The sequence below is a fragment of the Micrasema longulum genome, unplaced genomic scaffold, assembly GCF_059751315.1.
Source record: "Micrasema longulum isolate JH-2025_06_02 unplaced genomic scaffold, ASM5975131v1 h1tg001149l, whole genome shotgun sequence".
Taxonomy (NCBI): domain Eukaryota; kingdom Metazoa; phylum Arthropoda; class Insecta; order Trichoptera; family Brachycentridae; genus Micrasema; species Micrasema longulum.
Genome location: NW_028278336.1, coordinates 583,675 through 604,220, shown reverse-complemented (window position 1 = coordinate 604,220; position 20,546 = coordinate 583,675). Strand labels below are relative to the sequence as shown.

The 20,546-nt window shown below is 31.2% G+C and overlaps 1 protein-coding gene across 4 annotated transcripts in view; it reads right to left on the bottom strand.

Moving 5' to 3' along the window:
- Positions 1–816: 816 nt before the first annotated feature.
- Positions 817–20,546, bottom strand: part of LOC148276776 (UDP-glycosyltransferase UGT5-like) — a 29,369-nt gene continuing 9,639 nt past the window's right edge. For 2 of the 4 annotated variants that reach the window (XM_088233772.1, XM_088233773.1), the window contains 5 exons: positions 7,468–7,653; positions 5,749–6,381; positions 5,048–5,270; positions 3,047–3,266; positions 817–2,199 (listed from right to left, as the gene is read on the bottom strand). In XM_088233772.1, coding sequence (XP_088089898.1) covers positions 1,905–2,199; positions 3,047–3,266; positions 5,048–5,270; positions 5,749–6,381; positions 7,468–7,539 — 1,443 coding nt within the window. In that variant the 5' untranslated portion in view covers positions 7,540–7,653 and the 3' untranslated portion in view covers positions 817–1,904. Of the gene's footprint in view, positions 2,200–3,046; positions 3,267–5,047; positions 5,271–5,748; positions 6,382–6,656; positions 6,846–7,467; positions 7,654–17,321; positions 17,449–20,546 lie in introns of those variants that run through there. The other 2 variants (XM_088233771.1, XM_088233774.1) reach the window with 2 other exon arrangements.

The following is a 20,546-nucleotide window of genomic DNA, read 5'->3' as shown; positions in this document are numbered from 1 at the left end:
TAATGGGGACTATTTCGAAGGTGACAACATTAATGCAGACAAATATATAAATATTGAAACATTTAAGTTTGTAAGTGAAAATTCTTGATGGAAGTTCATTGTAATTTATTATATAAATAAAACACGAGTGATACTTTAATCCACAAATTTGGAATATCCAGGGACCGGTTTCATCGCTTTCGCGACATCTTCGAAGCTGGTATCTTTATTAATTCATTAGTTAACCTATAGAAAATTTGTTGATAATGATCCTTAAGATAAAAATTACTTTATTTAATTTACTTACATATAACTTTGAATTATGTATCCTTACCTCTGTTCAGTATAAATACATTTAACTTTTTAATAAAGATACCAGTCTCGAAGATGTCGCGAAAGCGATGAAACCGGTCACTGGATATTCCAAATTTGTGGATTAAAGTATCACTCGTGTTTTATTTATATAATAAAATATAAATATTGTTTTCAAAACACAAAAATTCCTGTTATTTTCTAAATACAAATTGTATATTAGTCTGCCAATGTACTTTATTACATAAATAATTTTTCATTACACGTGACTATACAAATTGACTTAATATAAGACATTTGGTTTTACTACAAACCCTCTAGGTTTATTTTGACTAGCACTGAACTTCTTAATAAATGATAAATAATTCTAATTATAGAAATTGATCGTGTAAGCTGTTGTAACCCACAAAAGTGACCTACTTATATCAGAATATATTTCAGAAAATATAAATAGATTTATGATACCATTAAACTACTATACAGTAAAACCTCGGTTTTACATTCCTCAATTTCACATTTTCCCACTTTTTGCACCGAAATGTTCAGGTCTCTTTTATCATCACCACGGCTTTATGTTTAAAAAAATTCGAAACTCATTTATGTGTCAAAAAATGCAAAATCATGTTGAACTGAAAATGTCTGCCAAAAACCACCGCATGTGCGCCGACAAACCGAACAAATTTCTACATAATCTATGAACTGAATTACTAATTTGTGTTTGCCATTTTTTGAATGAACTAAGTCTGGTAATAAATAAAAGCGGGTATGTATACAACTAATATAGGGTGAATTATTGTATTTAATAAAATTCAAAGTGCATTGTAATTGATCTTTTTGTTTAAGTGTCTACCTTTAGGGTTAGTTTTCATTTCATCAAAAATGACATGTTACTAAATTGTGACACCCATCTACCCACTAAACAATAGTCTCATATCTATCTAATATAATGAATTACAATGAAGGATGTTTAAAAATGTAGCAATTGAAATATTAAAAGTTATTAATATAATGTGAAAAGAAGACAATTTAAAAAGTTATAAAACTATGGAACAGTTTTCCCGCCACCTAAAATGACAGTTGAAATTTCAATGATTTTAAGTAATGCCATAGACAAAAATGTGATACCATATAAATAACATTTTCCCACATTTAGGGTAAAAATCATTGTATGTATTTTATGCAAATTCAAAATTTTATTTTCAGGTTGAATTTGAATATTTAAACGTAACTTAATTAAAATTTGATAGCGATTTGATACATATATATTTTTTGAAATACATAATATCAAAATCTTTTTAATGAAATCATTATTTTTAATTTAAATTTTTAACCCATTTTTGGGTATAAATATTCAACATTCCCAATTATGCCGGTTTTTACTATTGTTTTGGCGATTTTAATTATGTCTGGATCATAAATTTTATTTTAATGTAAATATTCCATTTTTTTTCATATATTTTTCATTTTCTCACTTTAGCATTTTCCTCAGTTTTGCACATTTTTTGTAGCTCCCTTGAAAAACATAAAAAAGAGGTTTTACTGTATTTCAGTAGGTATTTGCAGCAGATTTGTGATTTTGTCATAGATCCGAAAATATGTTTGTATATTATTACCTAATTTTCCTTTTTTTCACTGTAATATTGTAATTTCATAACGTTTCTAACAATTCCGTACACTAGCCTAAGTACTTGGCACACAACAAATAGTAATACTAAAATAGATATCAACAAGAATACCAATACATCTAGCAGATAGTACTGGTACCATGAGAGTTTATGTGCCGCAGATCGCATGTGTTTCGCTCCTCCAAATTTAATAACATATTCAATCCAATAAATGGCACTGTCTAACGGGTGCATTGGACGTTCCTTAAATACTATTGACAAGTGCTGTGCCGCCTTGCGGTATCTGAAAAAAAAAGATAATTAAATTTGTAAGATATTTTGCGATTTTTATCAATAAAGATAAGTACTATCTATATAGTAGATAACTACAAATTATGCATCAAATATTTATTTTTATCTGTAGATTTATGTATACAAAATTTTTATTAAAAACTTAATTTAGCCTTTTGCTATAATGTTTAAATACGTTTAAGAGCCAATTGTTATTCAAAATTTGGATTTTTTTATTAGTGTAAATATTTGTATATAACCACTAACCGACTTTCTATGTCTATAGTTTTAAGATGTTAATGTCTATACGAGTATGATCAATTCTTCAATCATTTACAGTTGAAGTCAAAAGAGATAATATTTTCAATCTAATTGGTAAAAACATGAAATAACCATCGGCTGACGTTCGCTACTCCAACAAAGAGACCGAAAGCAACTGCGCACATATGGCGTGCTGCGGTTGTGGAACAGGTTACTTTGCTAATGGCCCGTGTGACGCATGAATGTGTCTCTCTCGCTTATGAATATACCTATAGCATCGAGAGTGAGACGTAAAGAGTGTTTGAGACAACCGTTTATTCTGTACTATCATATATGACATACGAAACATTGGTGTATTCGTAATTCATCTCCAATTTGTTAGAAAATGCTTTTTTTGTGCCCAATAATGATTTATTTTTTTAAAATTGATTACTTCAAACGATATGTAAATGAGGAATACTGAGAATCTTAACCCAGTACTTATTATATTTACAGAGATATTAAAGTTATTAGATGCAATGTGTACTGGCTACACATCACCGGGAAGGGGGAGTTGAATTGTGATTTCATAACAGTCTTAATATTTCAAAATTTCTTACTTTTCATCGTTGATTAGACTATACACAGCTTTGGAGAAGGTTTCCTTATTTATATCACCATAGTTCAAGGCGATTACTGATCCTTTCTCTTCCAGTCCAGCAATGTTCATGTATTGGTCGGCAAATAGAGGCACGCCGAGCATTGGAACGCCGCAGTATGTTGATTCTTGTGCACCCAGTAATCCTCCGTGACCAATGAACAGCTTGGTTGATGGGTGACCTGAAGCAGTACAAATTGAAGAAATACTGGTAATAGTAATAATGGTTTATTCACAAACATAACAATTCTTTTATCTACTACATTGTTTTTTGTTATTACTAGGTACAACCAGTTTTAAGGTAGACATTTTTATGTGCAGAAAAAATAATAACAAAACATGACTACCTACGAGGTAATTTATTACACAATTTTATTTATCCTTTTTATTATTTATGAATGTGTTGGCCAATTCTTCTAACTTTTCTCTACAATGCCCACTAACCATTTTTTTGCAAATTTATTCAATTGAATCTGGGTTATGGTTTTACAATGTTTAAGCAACACATTGAATCTTTTTGGTCCGAAAAATCTGACATTTCTTTGTCCCAATTCAGAGTTTGCGGTAGACCCCAAGACCCATCTTCTAGTTCATAACATTATAATTTTGTAAATATACAATTGCCATATATCTAAAATCCCGAATTCCTCAAACAACTCGCTGATGAGGTACCTGAAGCACTTTTAAAAAATTATTTCAATAATTGATTTTTGAGCAGACTCAAGAGGTTTCAGTAATGATTTGTTAGGAGGCTTTTATGCCATAAGTTATAATTTGTTGCATTAAATACGCTTATGATCTTTCATTAGGTGGGTTGTTCTCACTTGTAACAATAGCATTGATTAAACCAACTGCTTAATGAAGATGTATGAAAATTACAATCAATTTTAGGCGTTTCCTAGTAGGCGAAATATTTAGTTGGAACCTCACCCACATCGATTGAGGTTTTAGCTATTTATTTCCACATAAACAAACAGAAAAAAAAACAGAATAGTGAACGTTAGTGTGTAAAGTGATCACTTAAACTAGCCAATGGCAGGTCACGAGCCTTGTAAATGCTTAGACTTACATTTTCCCTTCACAAAGAGATTTCGTTCCCCCATATTCGATAGTATTTTGCGTATTCGTTGTCACTCCTACTGAAACAATGGTGAATTCGTCTGGTGAGGAAGAGTCAAGTTAAGCATCCATACCTAACGCTGACATTGGAGAAATGCTATCTAATTAGATATTTCAGACCTAGATAATTAGATATTTGGGCCAAAGTTAGATAGTCAAAAATATGAAACGATTATGTGATTTATGTACTTGAGAAAGGTGTACAGATAACACTGAACAAGTTCCTTGTTAAATCCATCGCTACTGAATCATTGGCAAAACGGACCCCGTGATCAAAATTGGATTTACTATTGGCTGTTTTATTTTAATTGATATCAAATCTTGTTGCTCTTCCACTTGTACCACTATGTATAGTAAAAATTTGTTCCGTTTTTAGGAGTTGGAAACAGATTAGTTGAATTTTGCTTGTTTCTTTTGGGAAAAATTGTTTCTATATTCGTTAGACCCCCAGGAACAAATTACTGACAAATATAGAGGTCTCACTGTATTTAGTTTCTTTGAATATAATTCATTTTGGAGTATAGTGTCAATTTATTTTATCTACAAAAATGATGTGTATTTGGGTTTACATATTTAATGGAGCAAAAATTTTTCCTTCGTGTGTTTTACATATTATTATTTTTGCAACATAAATGTGAGATGATTAGTCTTACGCTTCAGGTACAATTCCAGGGACTATGAAATATTCTAGTCTAAAACCATCTTATAAAATAAATGTTTAATGTCTTGCGTGATCAACAATCACAAGTTTAACCTAAATAAATTTATTTTTACCACGGTCCCTTTTTTAGGAGAGTTTCTGTTATTATGGTAACCAACAAATATAAAACAAAAAAATTCTTACAGAGAATGGCAAGTTGCGGTAGCCAATTGCTGGTCTTTATGTTCGGAGGTAGGGGAGGTAGCCCAGTGTCATTTATCTTCCACAGGACTCTTTGTTTGAGGCTCCCGAGAACATTGATGATGGCGTGGAGCTTCTCTTTTGGCATAGAATCGGTCGGCACATACGTACCGAGACTGAACAATACTACGCCATGTTCAGAATCATCCATGAACTCCTTTAAATCCTATTGTAGAAAAACACAAATTAATTATTATCCCATTGATTTATGTTAATTTGTATTTTTAATGTAATCAAGGTAATAATAATTTTGACATCAATATAACTTTTTTAATTCTTATAATCCAAAGTATATTGATTTTGGGGGACATTTTCAGTGAGTTTTAAATAACTCACTATTATGAAATGAGAATCGACAATTATAAAATGGAAGTATTGATGAGTACTAAATTTAACCAACTTTTACTTTAGGAATATGGATATTTTTTAGTATACAAAAAATTGGGAATGTTAATGACTCTTTACATTTACAATAAACACTTTTTAGAGCTCAATCTTCCAGACTGTGTCAAAAACAAATAATAAACAGAAAAATTATCAAATACAAAAACAAATATTTATAAGATTCTACACATTTCAAGCAAAATAGTGTCGAGAAGCAGGAAGAAAGATTTAAGTCTACTTTAGGTTTTAGAAGTACTTACTCTTGGCAATGGAGGGATAGTTCTTGGTATGTGTAATCCTCCAACTTCTACGAGCTGTGGAACCATTGATCTCACATGATTGATGCTAAAATGGCTGTTAGCCAATATGAGACTTATGTTGTTGGCCATATCTCTTATAGGTGGAAGAGGTCCCAGTGCTTTCTCGGCCAGTTCCTGACTAGGTTTGTTGGAATACGCTTCGTATATCAGCATAGAATAAAATGTGATTACTGAATTCGCCAGCCTTTGTAAAAAGTTCATGTTATCCGTGAGCGGGCTAAAGTACAGCGGAATGTAGGAAGGATTGTCCGGGTTAGCTACCATGCTTGTAACCCAGGGTAAAGGCACGCTTGAAATCATTCCAATAGTAGGGATTCCTAGTTTATATCCAATGGGCAGGAAGCAATCCGTGCCAAATAGCTCAGTGATGAATATATCATAAGTCTTATTTGTGTTCAAAATCTCTTTTATCTTGGGATGTTTCCACATTCCCTCGCAAGTGTACATATTCAAGTCAATTAAATCGTAAATATTATCTACGTAAGATAGCGAATGTAGATCTTCTATACTCATAAACGGTATTTCTAAGATATCCGAAAAACTTATGTTTGTAATATTTTCCGATATAGTTTTCTGAAATCAATTACACAATTGATCAGATTAGCTATACATATAGTTGGCGGATATTTCAAATGCTGTAAGGGACAAAATGCATATAGTTGAGGAGAGGTATAGATTATAAAAATCATATTTCTTATTTTTGTCATTATATAAATACCGATTTTTGGTGTCCAATCCCAAGTTTATATACAATAAAAAATGTTTCACTTATCTGAACAATTTTGACTTTCCCTTACAGCATTTTCCATTTTTGTAAAAAAAAAAATGTTATACTGAAATATACTCACAAGTAATAAGGCGCCACAGCTGAAGTAACAGCATTTTACTCTATCACATAGAACAAAAGCATTTAACAACAAACGAGTAACGGACGGTTTTGGTTTGCACTTGCGATTCTCGACCTACCTACCTACGGTTCATTCCGTATGGGTGGCTCTACAGCTGTGTCGCCTTATTACTCTGAGGTTAATATACATCTGCAAGTGATATCATTTTTTTCAAATATATTTTTTTAAATTGATTGATTGTAAAATACATTCATAAGAGTTCTTTTATATTGATTATTTATTCAATATGTATGGCAACTTTTTTTTTGATAGGTTTATTTTTAATTTGTAATTTACATTTTATGTTTTTAGCAATCCTTAGTTACATAATCTGCCCTGACCGATGTTGGGCGATTACTATCAATATATTATTATGCAACAGATATAGAGAACATTTTAGAGAAGGAAATAATTCTAGGCATTTAGAGGCCTTACGACCTGTCATTGGCTTCCCCCATATTATATTTTTATTAGCAACTACTGTACTTAGTGTGCGCCATTCATTTTGTAGCTCGTATTTACTCTCCTTTCGATATATTTTTCTATTCTTCCATCTTTTGAAAACATGGTTCCCAGATACACCATTCTTCTACTTGCTCAATACATTCCTTGTTTCCATTCATTGTGCACTCGATAACCTCGCTTCCCCTTTCAAATACCTTCACTTTTGACTTTTATTTTGTATTATATCGTAATGAATTTCCATCTCCCGATGATAGTTTTGTACGAGAAAATGGACATTGTTTGGTTGTCAGTATAACAAGTAACATACCTCGGGGAAATGACTGGCCAGAGTAACCTCATGTCCCCTCTGAGCTAGGCCGTCCATAACGGGCCCGTACATGGCATAGTGACTCGCGGTTCGAGTGGCGAACACTGCCAAGATACGTGCGGCACTGCATACCTCGACAGAAATAAGCAACACCACCAACACTTTAATGTACCAAGAGTATTTTTTCTAAAAATAAAAAACATTAATTAAACATTAGGTAACATTGGGATTGTAATAGGGTAATTATGTAATAATGATATGAATTAAAGCATACGATGGTAACATGGAAATTCAGCGAGCGGATGAATTACCATAAAAAGCTTTAAAAATGAGAACTCTCCTTACCTATGACCATATTTGGCAACATTGAAAATGATTACGGCGCATCTTTGATCAATTTTAATATAGAATTACTACAAAAAAGGCGCCTTACATGTGATTTAATTTTTCTTTTCAAAATTCTAAATAATATAGTTGACTCGCTGTATCTTTTACAAAATATTGGTTTCCGTTGTCCTCTTTGCTATACCAGATTAAATTCCCTTTTTTATGTACCAACTTGTAAAAACAATTATACCTCGAAATCATTCATTAGACGTACCTGTAGAAATTATAATGGACTCAGTATTGACGTAGACATTTTTAACTGCACGTTGCATTTGTACAGAAAATTTCTTTATGTAGTCGATTATTTGGGATAGTTGCTGAATGTGCTTCTTGAGTGGTTTATGCTATGTATATGTGCCACATGTAATGTATATGTTTGTGTATGTTTTATATGTGCGTTCATGTGTGTGCGTGGATGGCTCGAAGTGTACATTCTGTATTTTTATTTATTTTTAATTTATTACCTCCATGGAAAACGCAAATGTTAACAATTATTCTTTTCTCACATGAAATTCTTATTTATTTATTTTTTTTGTCACATCTTTTGCATAATTTATGAAAACTTAATTCGTCTTTTTATGTTAAAAAATGTTGTTTTTAATACTTATTATGTATGACTGTATGTTTTCTGAATAAAATAAAATAAAATAAAAAATAAAAATATTCCCATGCCATACATTCAAAAAAAATACAAGAAAAATCATATAATACTTGAAACAATAGATATTTATCAAGTTAAAATACAGGCAAAATAACGAAATTGTTTTTCAAAACTTTAAATGAGGATGCCGAGATATTGGATACTGCTGGGCGGACTTGCGAGCTAACACAAATGCTTCCAGGTCATAATACTTTCCGAAAATATCTTCATAGATTCAAAAAAAGAGATAATGATTACTGCCCTTGCGATGGACGTCCTCCATATATTACACAATTGTCCTATGTTTGACGACGAGAGGTAAAACTGCAAACAAATGTGCGCACAATACGGCCAAATTTTTGAAAACCTAGAGGAAGTAGTAAAAAATTAAGCCACTGCGGAAAGATACATTGACTTTCTGAAGACCTTAGTTATAAAAATGAAAAAAATTCATGAAGAAACGGATCCAGACCCGTGAAAAATAATTATTGTACAAAATAAACATACTGGGAAAAATAGCTTTGTATGCGTAAAGCTAGGGTTTCCTAAGACAGCAGTGCCCGTATCTTAACGGCCGTAGTGAACGGTGATGCGGTGGACAGCCGTCGTAGTGGTGACTAGAGAGTGGTTTTATTTTTTAACGGTGTTATCAACACCATTTTTATAGGAAACCACTCTCTAGTCACCGTTATGACGGCTGTCAATCGCATTAATGTTCACTACGGCCGTTAAAATACGGGCACCGCTGTCCTAGGAAACCCGAGCTTAAGCAAAGCAATAACCGGAAAAATAGGGGGTAATTATTCCTGTGTTGAAATAGAGCGATCTTTTAATCTGTCTTCATTAGAGAAGACTTCACACGCGGATTTATTTTTAGAAATACAAAACTTTAAAAAAATCGTAGTGCTGATAACACGATATATAAAAATTAAAAAAAAAAAATTGCTTAGTTTAATAGTCTATTAACAAATAAAATAGAAAAAACCACTGAACTTCCTCATAAATAAATATGGAGTCAATTTATCAAATCTTCTAAAAGCAACTTTGGTTTTTATGGCATGTACAACTTTGAGTTTCTTCTCGCAATTCCTATTTTGTATGCGGTTAGTTCTCCAGTGGTTAGGGGAGATAAACTTTTTATATTGATTTTTACTATGTAACATTCCAATTTTTCGGGTTATTTTTTTGGGGGAATTGAATTATTAACCGGGCGAATAAATAATATATGGATGACAGTTAATTTTTGATTAATTGACTTTAATACTGAATCGAGCGGCGTTAAATTATGTTTGCGAAAAATTAACTTCACTAGCGATAATTATTAATGACTAATTATTATTATTATTATTCGTAAAATGAGCTACTGATAGTGGAAAACAAATATTGAAAACGGCAACTTGAAAATACAATTTTGATTTACGAGTTATACAGAACGACTAATAATATATATATAAATATACATATATAATATTGCGCCGAAATTTAAAGACCTACATTCAATTATTATTCTGCTACCATCTTTGGACAAACAATGAATATTTCGCTAAAAGCAATATAGTAATAAGGTGATGTCAATAATTGAATATATTCCGTCTTGGCGGAACGCATACTTAAAATTCATCAGTATTCAGTACGTTTACTCGGTACATTATGAACCTTTGAGTCTTTTCGGGCTGAGGACATTTTTTACACGAAATAATACAATAGATATACGTCTTAAATAAATATGTTAAATAAGAAAACAGTTATGTCAATTAAATTCACTTGTATTATTTATAACGAAGTTTTTTGTAGTTTCTTCTTCATCAAGCAAATGCGGAGAAGTTCTTATGAAGGTCCACAGCCGAAATCCCTTCCTTTCCGGCCGCTTCTCAGATAAGGATTAAGGATAGCCAGGAAACAAAATCCACGCGTGATCTATCATAGATTGTACAACTGTTTTACGATCAATCCAAAATTTATTTACAAGTAATTCGAATAGATCAAGTCAAAGAAGGAATCGCGTGTTAGAGATACCACATTGTAAAACGAGGCAAATATAAACCTTGTCCGTTTGTCATGTATTTACTTGTTGATTGCACATTGACATAAGTCCTAACTCCATGGGACCAAAAGTCCTGTGTTGAGTTGGGACGAATAATTAGTTAACAAAGGCATACGAACTGCAAAAATTATATAGGATCAGAAACATAATAATAATTTGAGAAAATAATAAACGGGGTGGCCGGAGAAGTGACGCTCCTTTGTAAAATGTAGGTGCCTCATATTGAGGGGTATCCGAATCACCCCCATGCATGTTACGCGATTTTGCGTAGTTTTCGAGTTATAATTTTTTTAATGGGTTTTTGAAAAATTTTCACCTGATCGGTTTCTGGAAGGTTTTTTCAGGATTTTTTTTTTGAAACTCATTTTTTTTATTGCACTTGCGCGCAAAAAAATAATCAGCTTCGTTACATTAATGAAAGTTACAAAATTTTTGACCTAAAATGCAGAATTTAAGTTCGAGCCAGTCAGACTTGAACTTTCAACTTGAAATCTAAAAAAGCAATTTCTTAGTTTTTGAGTAATTTTAAAAACTGTAGACTCTAAGCTTTTGTAATAACACAAAAAAACTATTATTCGCTGAAATCAGCCTTTAAAGATACTTAAATAATAACATAAATAAATGTTAAATAGGCGACACGAGTAGCAGTAAAACACAAGGTGAGAATAACTAAGTAATTTTCCACCTCAGTTTCTTCGAAAGCTGATTTCAGCGAATATTAGCCAATTAAGTACTTTTTTGTATTATTACGAAAGCATAGAGTCTAACGTAGTTTTTAAAGTTACTTAGAAACCAAGGAATTACTATTTAGATTTAAAAGTTAAGTTGAAAGTTCAAGTCTAACTCACTCGAACTCAAATTCTACATTTAAGGTCAAATCTTTTGTAGCTTCCATTAATGTTACGAAGGGGATTATTTTATATGAATTAAAAATTTTGAGTAATTTTAATTTAAAAAAAGAGCGAAAAAAAGGAGGGCATATATACCTAGGTATTCGAAAAATCATCAAGACGTTTCCTACTCAAATCCCTCCCGCTAAGGAAAATCCAGTTCTTAACTCCTTTCTTGAAAATAGTTTTTTTCTTTGAGAGCTTAATTTGCTCTTCCAAAATATTGAACACTTTCGGTGCGATAGAGATGTCTCTGAGCAAAAGCCGTACGGGTTTCGGATATGACGTAATTATAACAAGGCCAATAATACCCATATATATATTTTTTTTTAACTACAATATTTCATTGTTCCCGGACTGGCACCTGAAGCGTGGGACTGATCACCTTACCTTCATGTCAAAAATGATCGAAAAACGCTGCATTTGGTTTAAAAATACAGTGCCCTTTGTACTAATTTTATTATTATTCTCGCGTCGGCGTCGGCGTCGCCGTCGTATGAAGATGCGATGAAAAATGTTGTACATATTTATCATTAAGATATTTCAATAAAAATTCGTGCGCAATCCGGTGGGACCACCAATCTCGACGCTTGCGCATCTTGTTAAAAGGATATGCGGCTTAGAGCGGTTTGATGAATAGGTATTTCAATATAGTTTTCTGTCACTCTCTCGCAGATGCCTTCCCGAATACTGTGCGAAAAAGACAATTGCAGTCGAACTGATTATACCTAACTAAGATCAACAAAATCGAGGTCTCGCATTCCTGTTTTCCCTACCCCAAAACTGAACCGATTTAAAAAAAAATAAATAATGTCAGAAATATTTTTTCTGTGTCGGCACGTTTTGCTCTAAGACGGCAGATTAAGCCGGGCGTTTATAAGGTTCTTGGATGGTCTTAGCAACTATAAAAAAACTATGTATATAAATATTGTATATATTTAAAAATTGGGACATGCCAGTGGTGGATATATAAAGTGTGTAAAAAATCATCGCTCTTGTGGCATAATCCAGGGAGAAAATACGGTAATACGTTGGTATAAAAAAAGTCAGACCGCGCATCCTCTTATGACGCCGACGACGCGACACGGTGGTTACACTCTGGTTGTCGTTTTACTAAAAAATCATACAGCTTGTTGCAGTCAAAGTGATTATTTATTTTTATTAATAAATAAAGTTGCATTAAATGATCCATGTTTTATATTAAAATCTAATTTTATATATTTAGTTAATCTTATAACCGTTACTTTCCAAAAAAGAGATCAGCTCTTGAGCTTGGATAGTGACTTACACTCTTATAATTATTTAGTAATTTGAAATTATGTTAACCATTTCTAATATACATGAGAGAAAAAAAATTGTACGAAATAAAGAGAAAAACAGAAAATAATACTACAGTTATACACTATATATTAGTTTAAAAAATTTCATTAAATTTACTTTGAATTTATTTAGTGATATATTAGTTTTTATTTCATTGGGTAGTTAAAATTTATCAAAAGTTCTATGCCTGCCCTACGCCCACAGTTCAAATATGTGTGTAGACGTCATATGTAGCTACATTTTTTAATAAAATATATTTGTTAATATAGTATATTCTACCCTAATACCAACCCTAATGTATGGAAGCGAAGCATGGAGTTGGAAAAAAAGGGACGAAAGTAGACTGAATGCTGTTGAAATGCGATCCCTCAGGCGAATGTGCGGAAAAACAATGTATGATAGGTGCCCTAATGTCGAAATTAGAGCAGAATGCAAGGCTGAGTTAAGCATTATCGACAAAATTAAGAAAGGTCTTTTGCGATGGTTCGGTCATGTGGAGCGAATGAATGATGAAAGAACGGCTAAAAAGATTTATGATGCGAATGTGTCTGGTTGTAGAAGTCGAGGAAGGCCGAGAAAGACATGGCATGATCAAGTACAACAAATTCTTGAAAGTGGTCATGTGAAAAGTCGGAATAATCGACGTGCGTGCATGAGAAGATGTATGAATGTGAAGGAAGCAAAGGAAGTGTGCCAGGACAGAGTGGTGTGGCGTTCTATCCTCTCTGCCTACCCCTCTGGGGAAATGGCGTGATGGTTAGTTAGTTAGTTAGTATATATTATTTTATGTAAAATGAATGTTATAATCCGTAAGGGTTTATAAATAAATTTTCAAATAAAAAAATTAATAGTATTCTGTTTGTTATATTTATATACTCAAATAAATATAATTTATAATAATTATTCCCCTATTATTTAACCTAGAAATAACAGAATAATAATCATTGATGTCAAAAACGATTCCCATAGATTGACGACAATCTAACAGTTTATTAAAGTAAAAATGCACCTAATTTAGTGAAGTTTACTGGATTTTCAGAATTATTCTATTTGCATAAAAAAATGCAAAAATCAACTGTTTATTGAATGCGTAGTATAAGAGCCAGCATTATAATCTATAAAGTACATATTAAAGTAGATAAACTAATCAATGAAATAACAGTTAATGCGATACTAAACAATAAAAAATATTACATGCGTTATTAAATAATTTGTTATCTTCAAGCAAGCGCGGTCGGGAGCAGGAAATTAATGATAAAAACCAATTGAAGTTGATCAAATAATTTATAATTTTTAAACGAATAACCCACTAGCATTGTATCCGAACTTTTGCGTTTTTATGTTCTGTTTAATGCATTTAAAAAATAAATGTAAATGATATTACACATCGATAGGGACGAGGTTGTTAATTTTTAATTTAATTAATGTAAGTTTAAGACTAGTTAAAATTTACTAATCTGCTTTCCTTCTATACTTTTATTTGTATATCATATATCTTGATATGTAAATGTTTTTTCATGATTTATTTTTGTATTATACCATTTAGTACTCGATGTGATTTGACATATTATTTAATACTCTAATTTCTAACAATTCAATGCTCTAATTTTTACCGCGTGTAAGAAAACATTTTTTATATACAATTCGTCAAAATTGTAAAATTCTTTTTTATAAATATTTTTAAAAACAAAAATGTATAGTGAGTTTAAAGAAACCATATCTCAATAATTATCATAAAAAAATATTTAAAAAAATGTTTTCAGGCGTTGCCTAGTATGTGAAATAATTCAGTCAGATTAATCTCTTCAAAACAATAAAGGTTTCAGCTCTTTAACTTCTCTAAAATCAACAAATGGAAGAATTAAAGAAATATGGGTGTTCAAACATAGGCAAAATAGTGAATGTTACACAGTGTGTAAAGTGGCCACTTAAACCAGCCAATGACAGGTCACAAGCCCTGTAAATGCCTAGACTTCCATATTCCCTTATTTACGGTATTCTCTATCCCGGTTGTAATTTGTTAATTATCATTTCAATTATATTTTCGTATTATTTTTTTATTGACTTAAATGATACTATTATTTTGTATATTTGATTATGTATGTAGCTTAATTTTTATTTTAATATTTATATCTTGATTCTTTTTTTATGTTATCTTCTTTGAAATTGTATTATTTATAATTTAATTAATTTTACTATGTATATTTTATGGTTAACTATTTTAGCTTAACACGGGCACAGCCTAAAATGCCTTAATAATTTCATGAATATGTAAACGAGTGTAATTTTGATTAAATAAATAAATCAATTTAAAAAATAAACAATTATGGCAATAATTTATTTATTCGTAGTATCGTCATTTACAGTATCAACATAAATAATTCGTTTATGTTTTTACATTGCTTGCGTAATTAAGTTGTGCTTTCTAGCATTTAAAAGTCAGACTCCCATTTAGAAAAAGGGCGAAGCACAAAATTTAATTTTATATAAGGCATTAAAAAAATATTAAATGGGAAAACACATTTATGAATGATTTTTTTAATCAAAATTCAAACTAAATATGGGCTCAAAAATTGTAATATTTTGATGAATGAACGCAAATATTTTTTTTTTTAAATTTGCTTTCGTACGATTTTTCTCAAGTATCCAACGGACTTTCTGTAAAGCTATGCTGAAATATGCTATCGTGAGTGATGAAAAAATGCTATGATTGGACTGCATGTGTGTAAAACAGAACAAAGATGTTTTCCGTTCGTAAATGCAATTCATTTTAATGTAGAATTTATTTACTTTTTTATTTTTTTAATAAATTTCATAAAAGGTACATGTTTCATATTCTATACATATCTACTTTTACACATCTAGTAAATGTTATCACTGTAACTCTACAAAAAAAATACTAACTCTTGTGCTTGGAGCGTGACTTGCACTGTTGTAGTTATTTATTTATAAGAGTTTATATAATTTTGAATACGAGTACATGAGAAAAAAAAAACATATGATTTATAAAGAAAGATCATTAAACAATAATACATTCATACTATTTATAACTACATTTTTTACAGTGCCGTATAGATAAATAATAACTGACAGCGGGTCGTATCTATGGTAACGATTGACACAGACATAAACTTTTCTCGATTGAACGCTTGCTTATGTATCGTGATTTCCTATCTCATTTTTTTTTTGAGAGCTACGCAGTACTAAATATACCTATCTTAGATGTAGCTAGTATAGGAATAACGTGTCTATTTATTCTGCATCGGTGTTTGTTATTGTATTAAAATATGTTTTAATTTATGGAAGCAGATCCAATGTGTTGTTAACTTATCAATTAGGAGGTCAATGTTTTAAAAAAATATGTTTGATTAAATTAACACATAAATATGCTAACGATACACGATGATAATGAACATTGACGTTTACATACATCAATAACCTCCACAGTCCATAGTCATATTTAAATTTGTTGCAACTGAGAGGGAAAACATTTTCGAGAGGGGAATATGTGAGTCTAGGAATTTTACGGGGCTTATGACCTGTCATTGGCTGGTTTAAGTGGCCACTTTACACACTGTGTAACATTTACCATTCTGCCTATGTTTAAACATCCACATTTTCTCAACTCTTCCATCTGTTGACTTTTGTAAAGAAGAAGTATAAAAAATTGGAAAATTGTTTTCAGGCGTTGCCTAGTAGGTGAATTGGTTCAGCCGGATGAATCTCACCCGCATGATAAAGGTTTCAGCTCTTCTATTTCAAAAAACTCCGTGGCGTAGTGGTCAGCGCGTTTGCCTACCATGCGAGAGGTCTCGGGTTCGATTCCCGACATGGTTGAAATGAAATATTTATTTGAAAGGGTGTTTTCACACCAGAATATTTCATAGTCCCTGGGCTGGTACTGAAGCGTAAGACTGATCATCTTACCTTCATGTAACAAAAAAATATCAAGCATTAAAAATATGCACCATTAGATGTGGAAAGGGAATACTAATGATGATGATGATGTAGTGGTCAAGACGCTTGACTCACGCACGGAAGGTTCCGGGTTCGATTCCCGGTGAGAACACTAAAATTAAAATGTTAATTTTTAAGCCTGGGTGTCCTGTGATGTAATTCACCACTGTAATTGGGCCTCCTGGCCTGTTGTGGTGCAAAAATAAAAAATAAATTAAAAAATTAAAAACCGGTCTCTTGTTATTAAAAATTTGTGTATTTTAGTATTATTTGTTTTTTATTTCTATATTAAATTACAGTGAACCAACGCCAACAAACATGAATGTTTTGGGTATTTTATATTATAAGTTTTAACCGATACATTTATTATTTGAGGTTTCAATAGAGTGCCTTTAGCACCATTAGATGTTTGCAGTAGAATTGATATTGAAAGTAGGGTAAAAAAAGGATAACGCGCGTTAAATAGACATTGAAAGTATTTTTAACTTAACTGCGCGTCGACGTCGCGACGCCAGGCTCTCGACTAGACACATACAAAAGCGCTAGAAAAATCGATCAAGAATACACTTGCGAGACGCCATGATGTAAACTTATTATCAATCAAGTATGTACTCACCATTTGGGGTCAATATAATAATTACACACTAATTTACAACAAGTTAAATGATGAACGGGAAAACACAACACAACAAACACCACTCGATGCGTCCGCGTCCGTTTAAGTCACTGACTAGAAATACTATGGCTAAAGTACGTACATACTACAGGCTACATGCTACATACGTCAATCTACTCCAGATTTCTTCCAATCTTAATACATTAATAGTATCGAGTGTTTTGCTTCTCCGAAATATCACGCTCTTGTACAATACGCGAATACACTGAGCGACGAAATGCTCTATTGTCAAACAAACCTGTCGTTTAATCATCGCTTCAATGAAAAACTCGGCGAATGATAAGATAATAAATTTTATTATAGAATAAGCTCTTGAGATATAAATGATGGTATACTGCCGCGATTCTTTTTTTTTTAATAAGGAAAGTCTAATGACGAGTTTACATTTTTTTTTACTCGATTTAATTTCATGGTAATTTGACGCTCTGTAGTTTTTAAAATTTAGGTTTATTTTAATATCCGGTTTAATTTTTCCTTGTGAAGTCACCTTTACCTTATTTTTTATTTTTATTTTATTCAGAATTCATATTTATATTTAAATCATAGATTTTTAAACATTAAAATACCAATTAAGCTTTTATAAATTAGGTAAAAAATGTAAATAATAAACGTGTCAAAAAATACTAAATCAAAAAAATAATAGTTAATACAAAAATTCAAATTAATTAATTAACCTATGGAGGTTAATTAACAATAAACAAAAATACCAAATGCACACACTGTGTCATCTATACACATACATTACATACGGTGCATATACATACATATATACTTTTCACAATTCAGCGACTATCCCAAATAATCAACTCCATAAATATATTTTTTTGTATGTATTGAATGTGCTGTTAAAAATGTCTAAATTTTACAGTGCCTTCTAATAATTTACATTCTAATTATTCCACGAAATCGGCATTTTTTGTCGCCAGTCCATTAATCACGCCATTTGCCCATAGGGGTAGTTAGAGAGGATAAAACGCCACGCCACTCTGTATTTAATCTTTATCCGCAGATCTCGTTTCACTTATAATCACACATCTTACAATTACTTTTATTATATCCATTTAAAATTATTTTTTTCTTTTTTACTATGTAAAGTTTCACTTTTTATTTTGCATGGCAGTATGCTTCTTATTGTTTCTAAATGTATACAAAAAAGCATTGTTTATCTTTTAAATTTTTACGCACTATGTTTGTACTTAACTGTATATTTTTTGTAAATGCCCCTTGGGCGTATTGTAAAATTAAATAAATAAAAAAATAAATAAAAATCTTTCCAATCCAAGCACGCCCGCCGATTATTCTGGCTTTTGACATATCATTTTTCAAGTATTTAATTTGATCATGCCATGTCTTCCTCAGTCTTCTGAATCCATTATAGTGTATATATAAATATACATAGTATTATGTTTTATCGATGTATTTAATTTTATGTACCCCTCCTATGAACCTAACAAGAACCCAGATTTGTTAAAAAAAAAATTGCAATCCAAGAATGTCTGTTTTTTTTCAATACTCTTGTATCATTTTTAAATACGCAGAAATTATTATGTAAGAATAAACATTATGAATCAGAAAGATCCTGTTTGAATAATTTATCGTTTTATTATGTAATATCATTTATGAATATGTACATATATCGCAATGTTACCATGTAAAAAAGTGTATTTTGAATTTTGACGCACGTTTACGAAGAGAGAACATGTTTTATTTTTATTTTTCATTAACATTTACAAATTACTTTGATTACACCGCTGAATTACAAATACGATTTCGTCTATAGTTTGTCGTCTTCTTTTGAAAGTCTTCGTACATGATACAATATGCGTACACGTACAATACACAATATTTAAGAAATAAGTGAAAAGTCATATTTATAATTCTTTTTAAATTAAAAAAAAAACGTTTTTTTTGTAATTTGTATGTTATCCTAATAATATTAATAATTAAAAAAATAATAATTAAACTATAATATGTTGCAACAGAGAGGGAAAACATTTTTGCGAAGGGAATATGGAAGTCTAGGCATTTACAGGGCTCATGACCTGTCGTTGACTGGTTTCAGTGGTCACTTTCACAGTGAAACATTCACCATTCTGCCCATGTTTAAACATCCACATTTCCTCAACTCTTCCATCTGTTGACTTTTGTGAAGTAAAGGAGCTGAAACCTTCATCATGTAGGTGAGATTCATCCGGCTGAACCAAATCACCTCCTAGGCAACGCCTGAAAACAATTTTCCAATTTTTATACATCTTCTTTTACTAGGTATTTAATTTAAAAAATCCTTCTCATAAATGTTTTCCCTCTCTGTTGCAACATATTTAGATATGAATAACTCCCTAGGGAGAAAATCCAGCCGGTCTGCAAGCATTTGGACATACTCAAACATTGTTAAACAACCTATTGTAAGACGTCACTCCCCATTATGTACACAAGAATCGTTTATTTTTTTACGTAATGGGTAATGTTAATGTTAATATTGAATTAATATAAAAATTGTATTTAGTAGTAATATTTTATACTTATATTTGTTAACTGAATAAAATAAAAAATAAAAATAATAATGAACCTGCCTGTGGTTATAGTGACGCGGACTCACAGATCAGGAGTCCGAGGTTCGAACCGCGCTCTACCACAATTTGATTTCCATTTTCTAATATTGGATTATTTACATATTGAAAATTGTACAAAATTTATAACAAATCGTTTGTTTGAAGTTTGAAGTTAATGAGTTATGCATAAAAATAAGTGTCAACAATACATGGAGCGAATACAACAAAAAAGTGAGTTTAGGATGTGATTGTTTTTTTGGTAAAAAATTGTAATTAATGTCTCTTTTTTTAAAAAGAAAAAAAACAAATCTTTACAATCTTATAATTTGCCCTAATGTCTCATTTTGGGGGCCATTTTCAACGAGTTGTAGCTAACTCACTATTAGAAGAAGGTAATCAAGTTGGGGTAGAGTGGGGTACGAACCTCGGACATTTGATTCTTAAGTGCGTAACACTAGCCACGGGACCACAACCTGATTCGGTTTACGGAAATATGTTCTAAAAGTTTATTTATTGCTATTGATTAAATCATTTAAGATTTTGTACAAAAAATATATGTAGGTCAGAAGAAATTATTTTGTACAAGAAATATTTTTAAAAAAAACAAAATAAA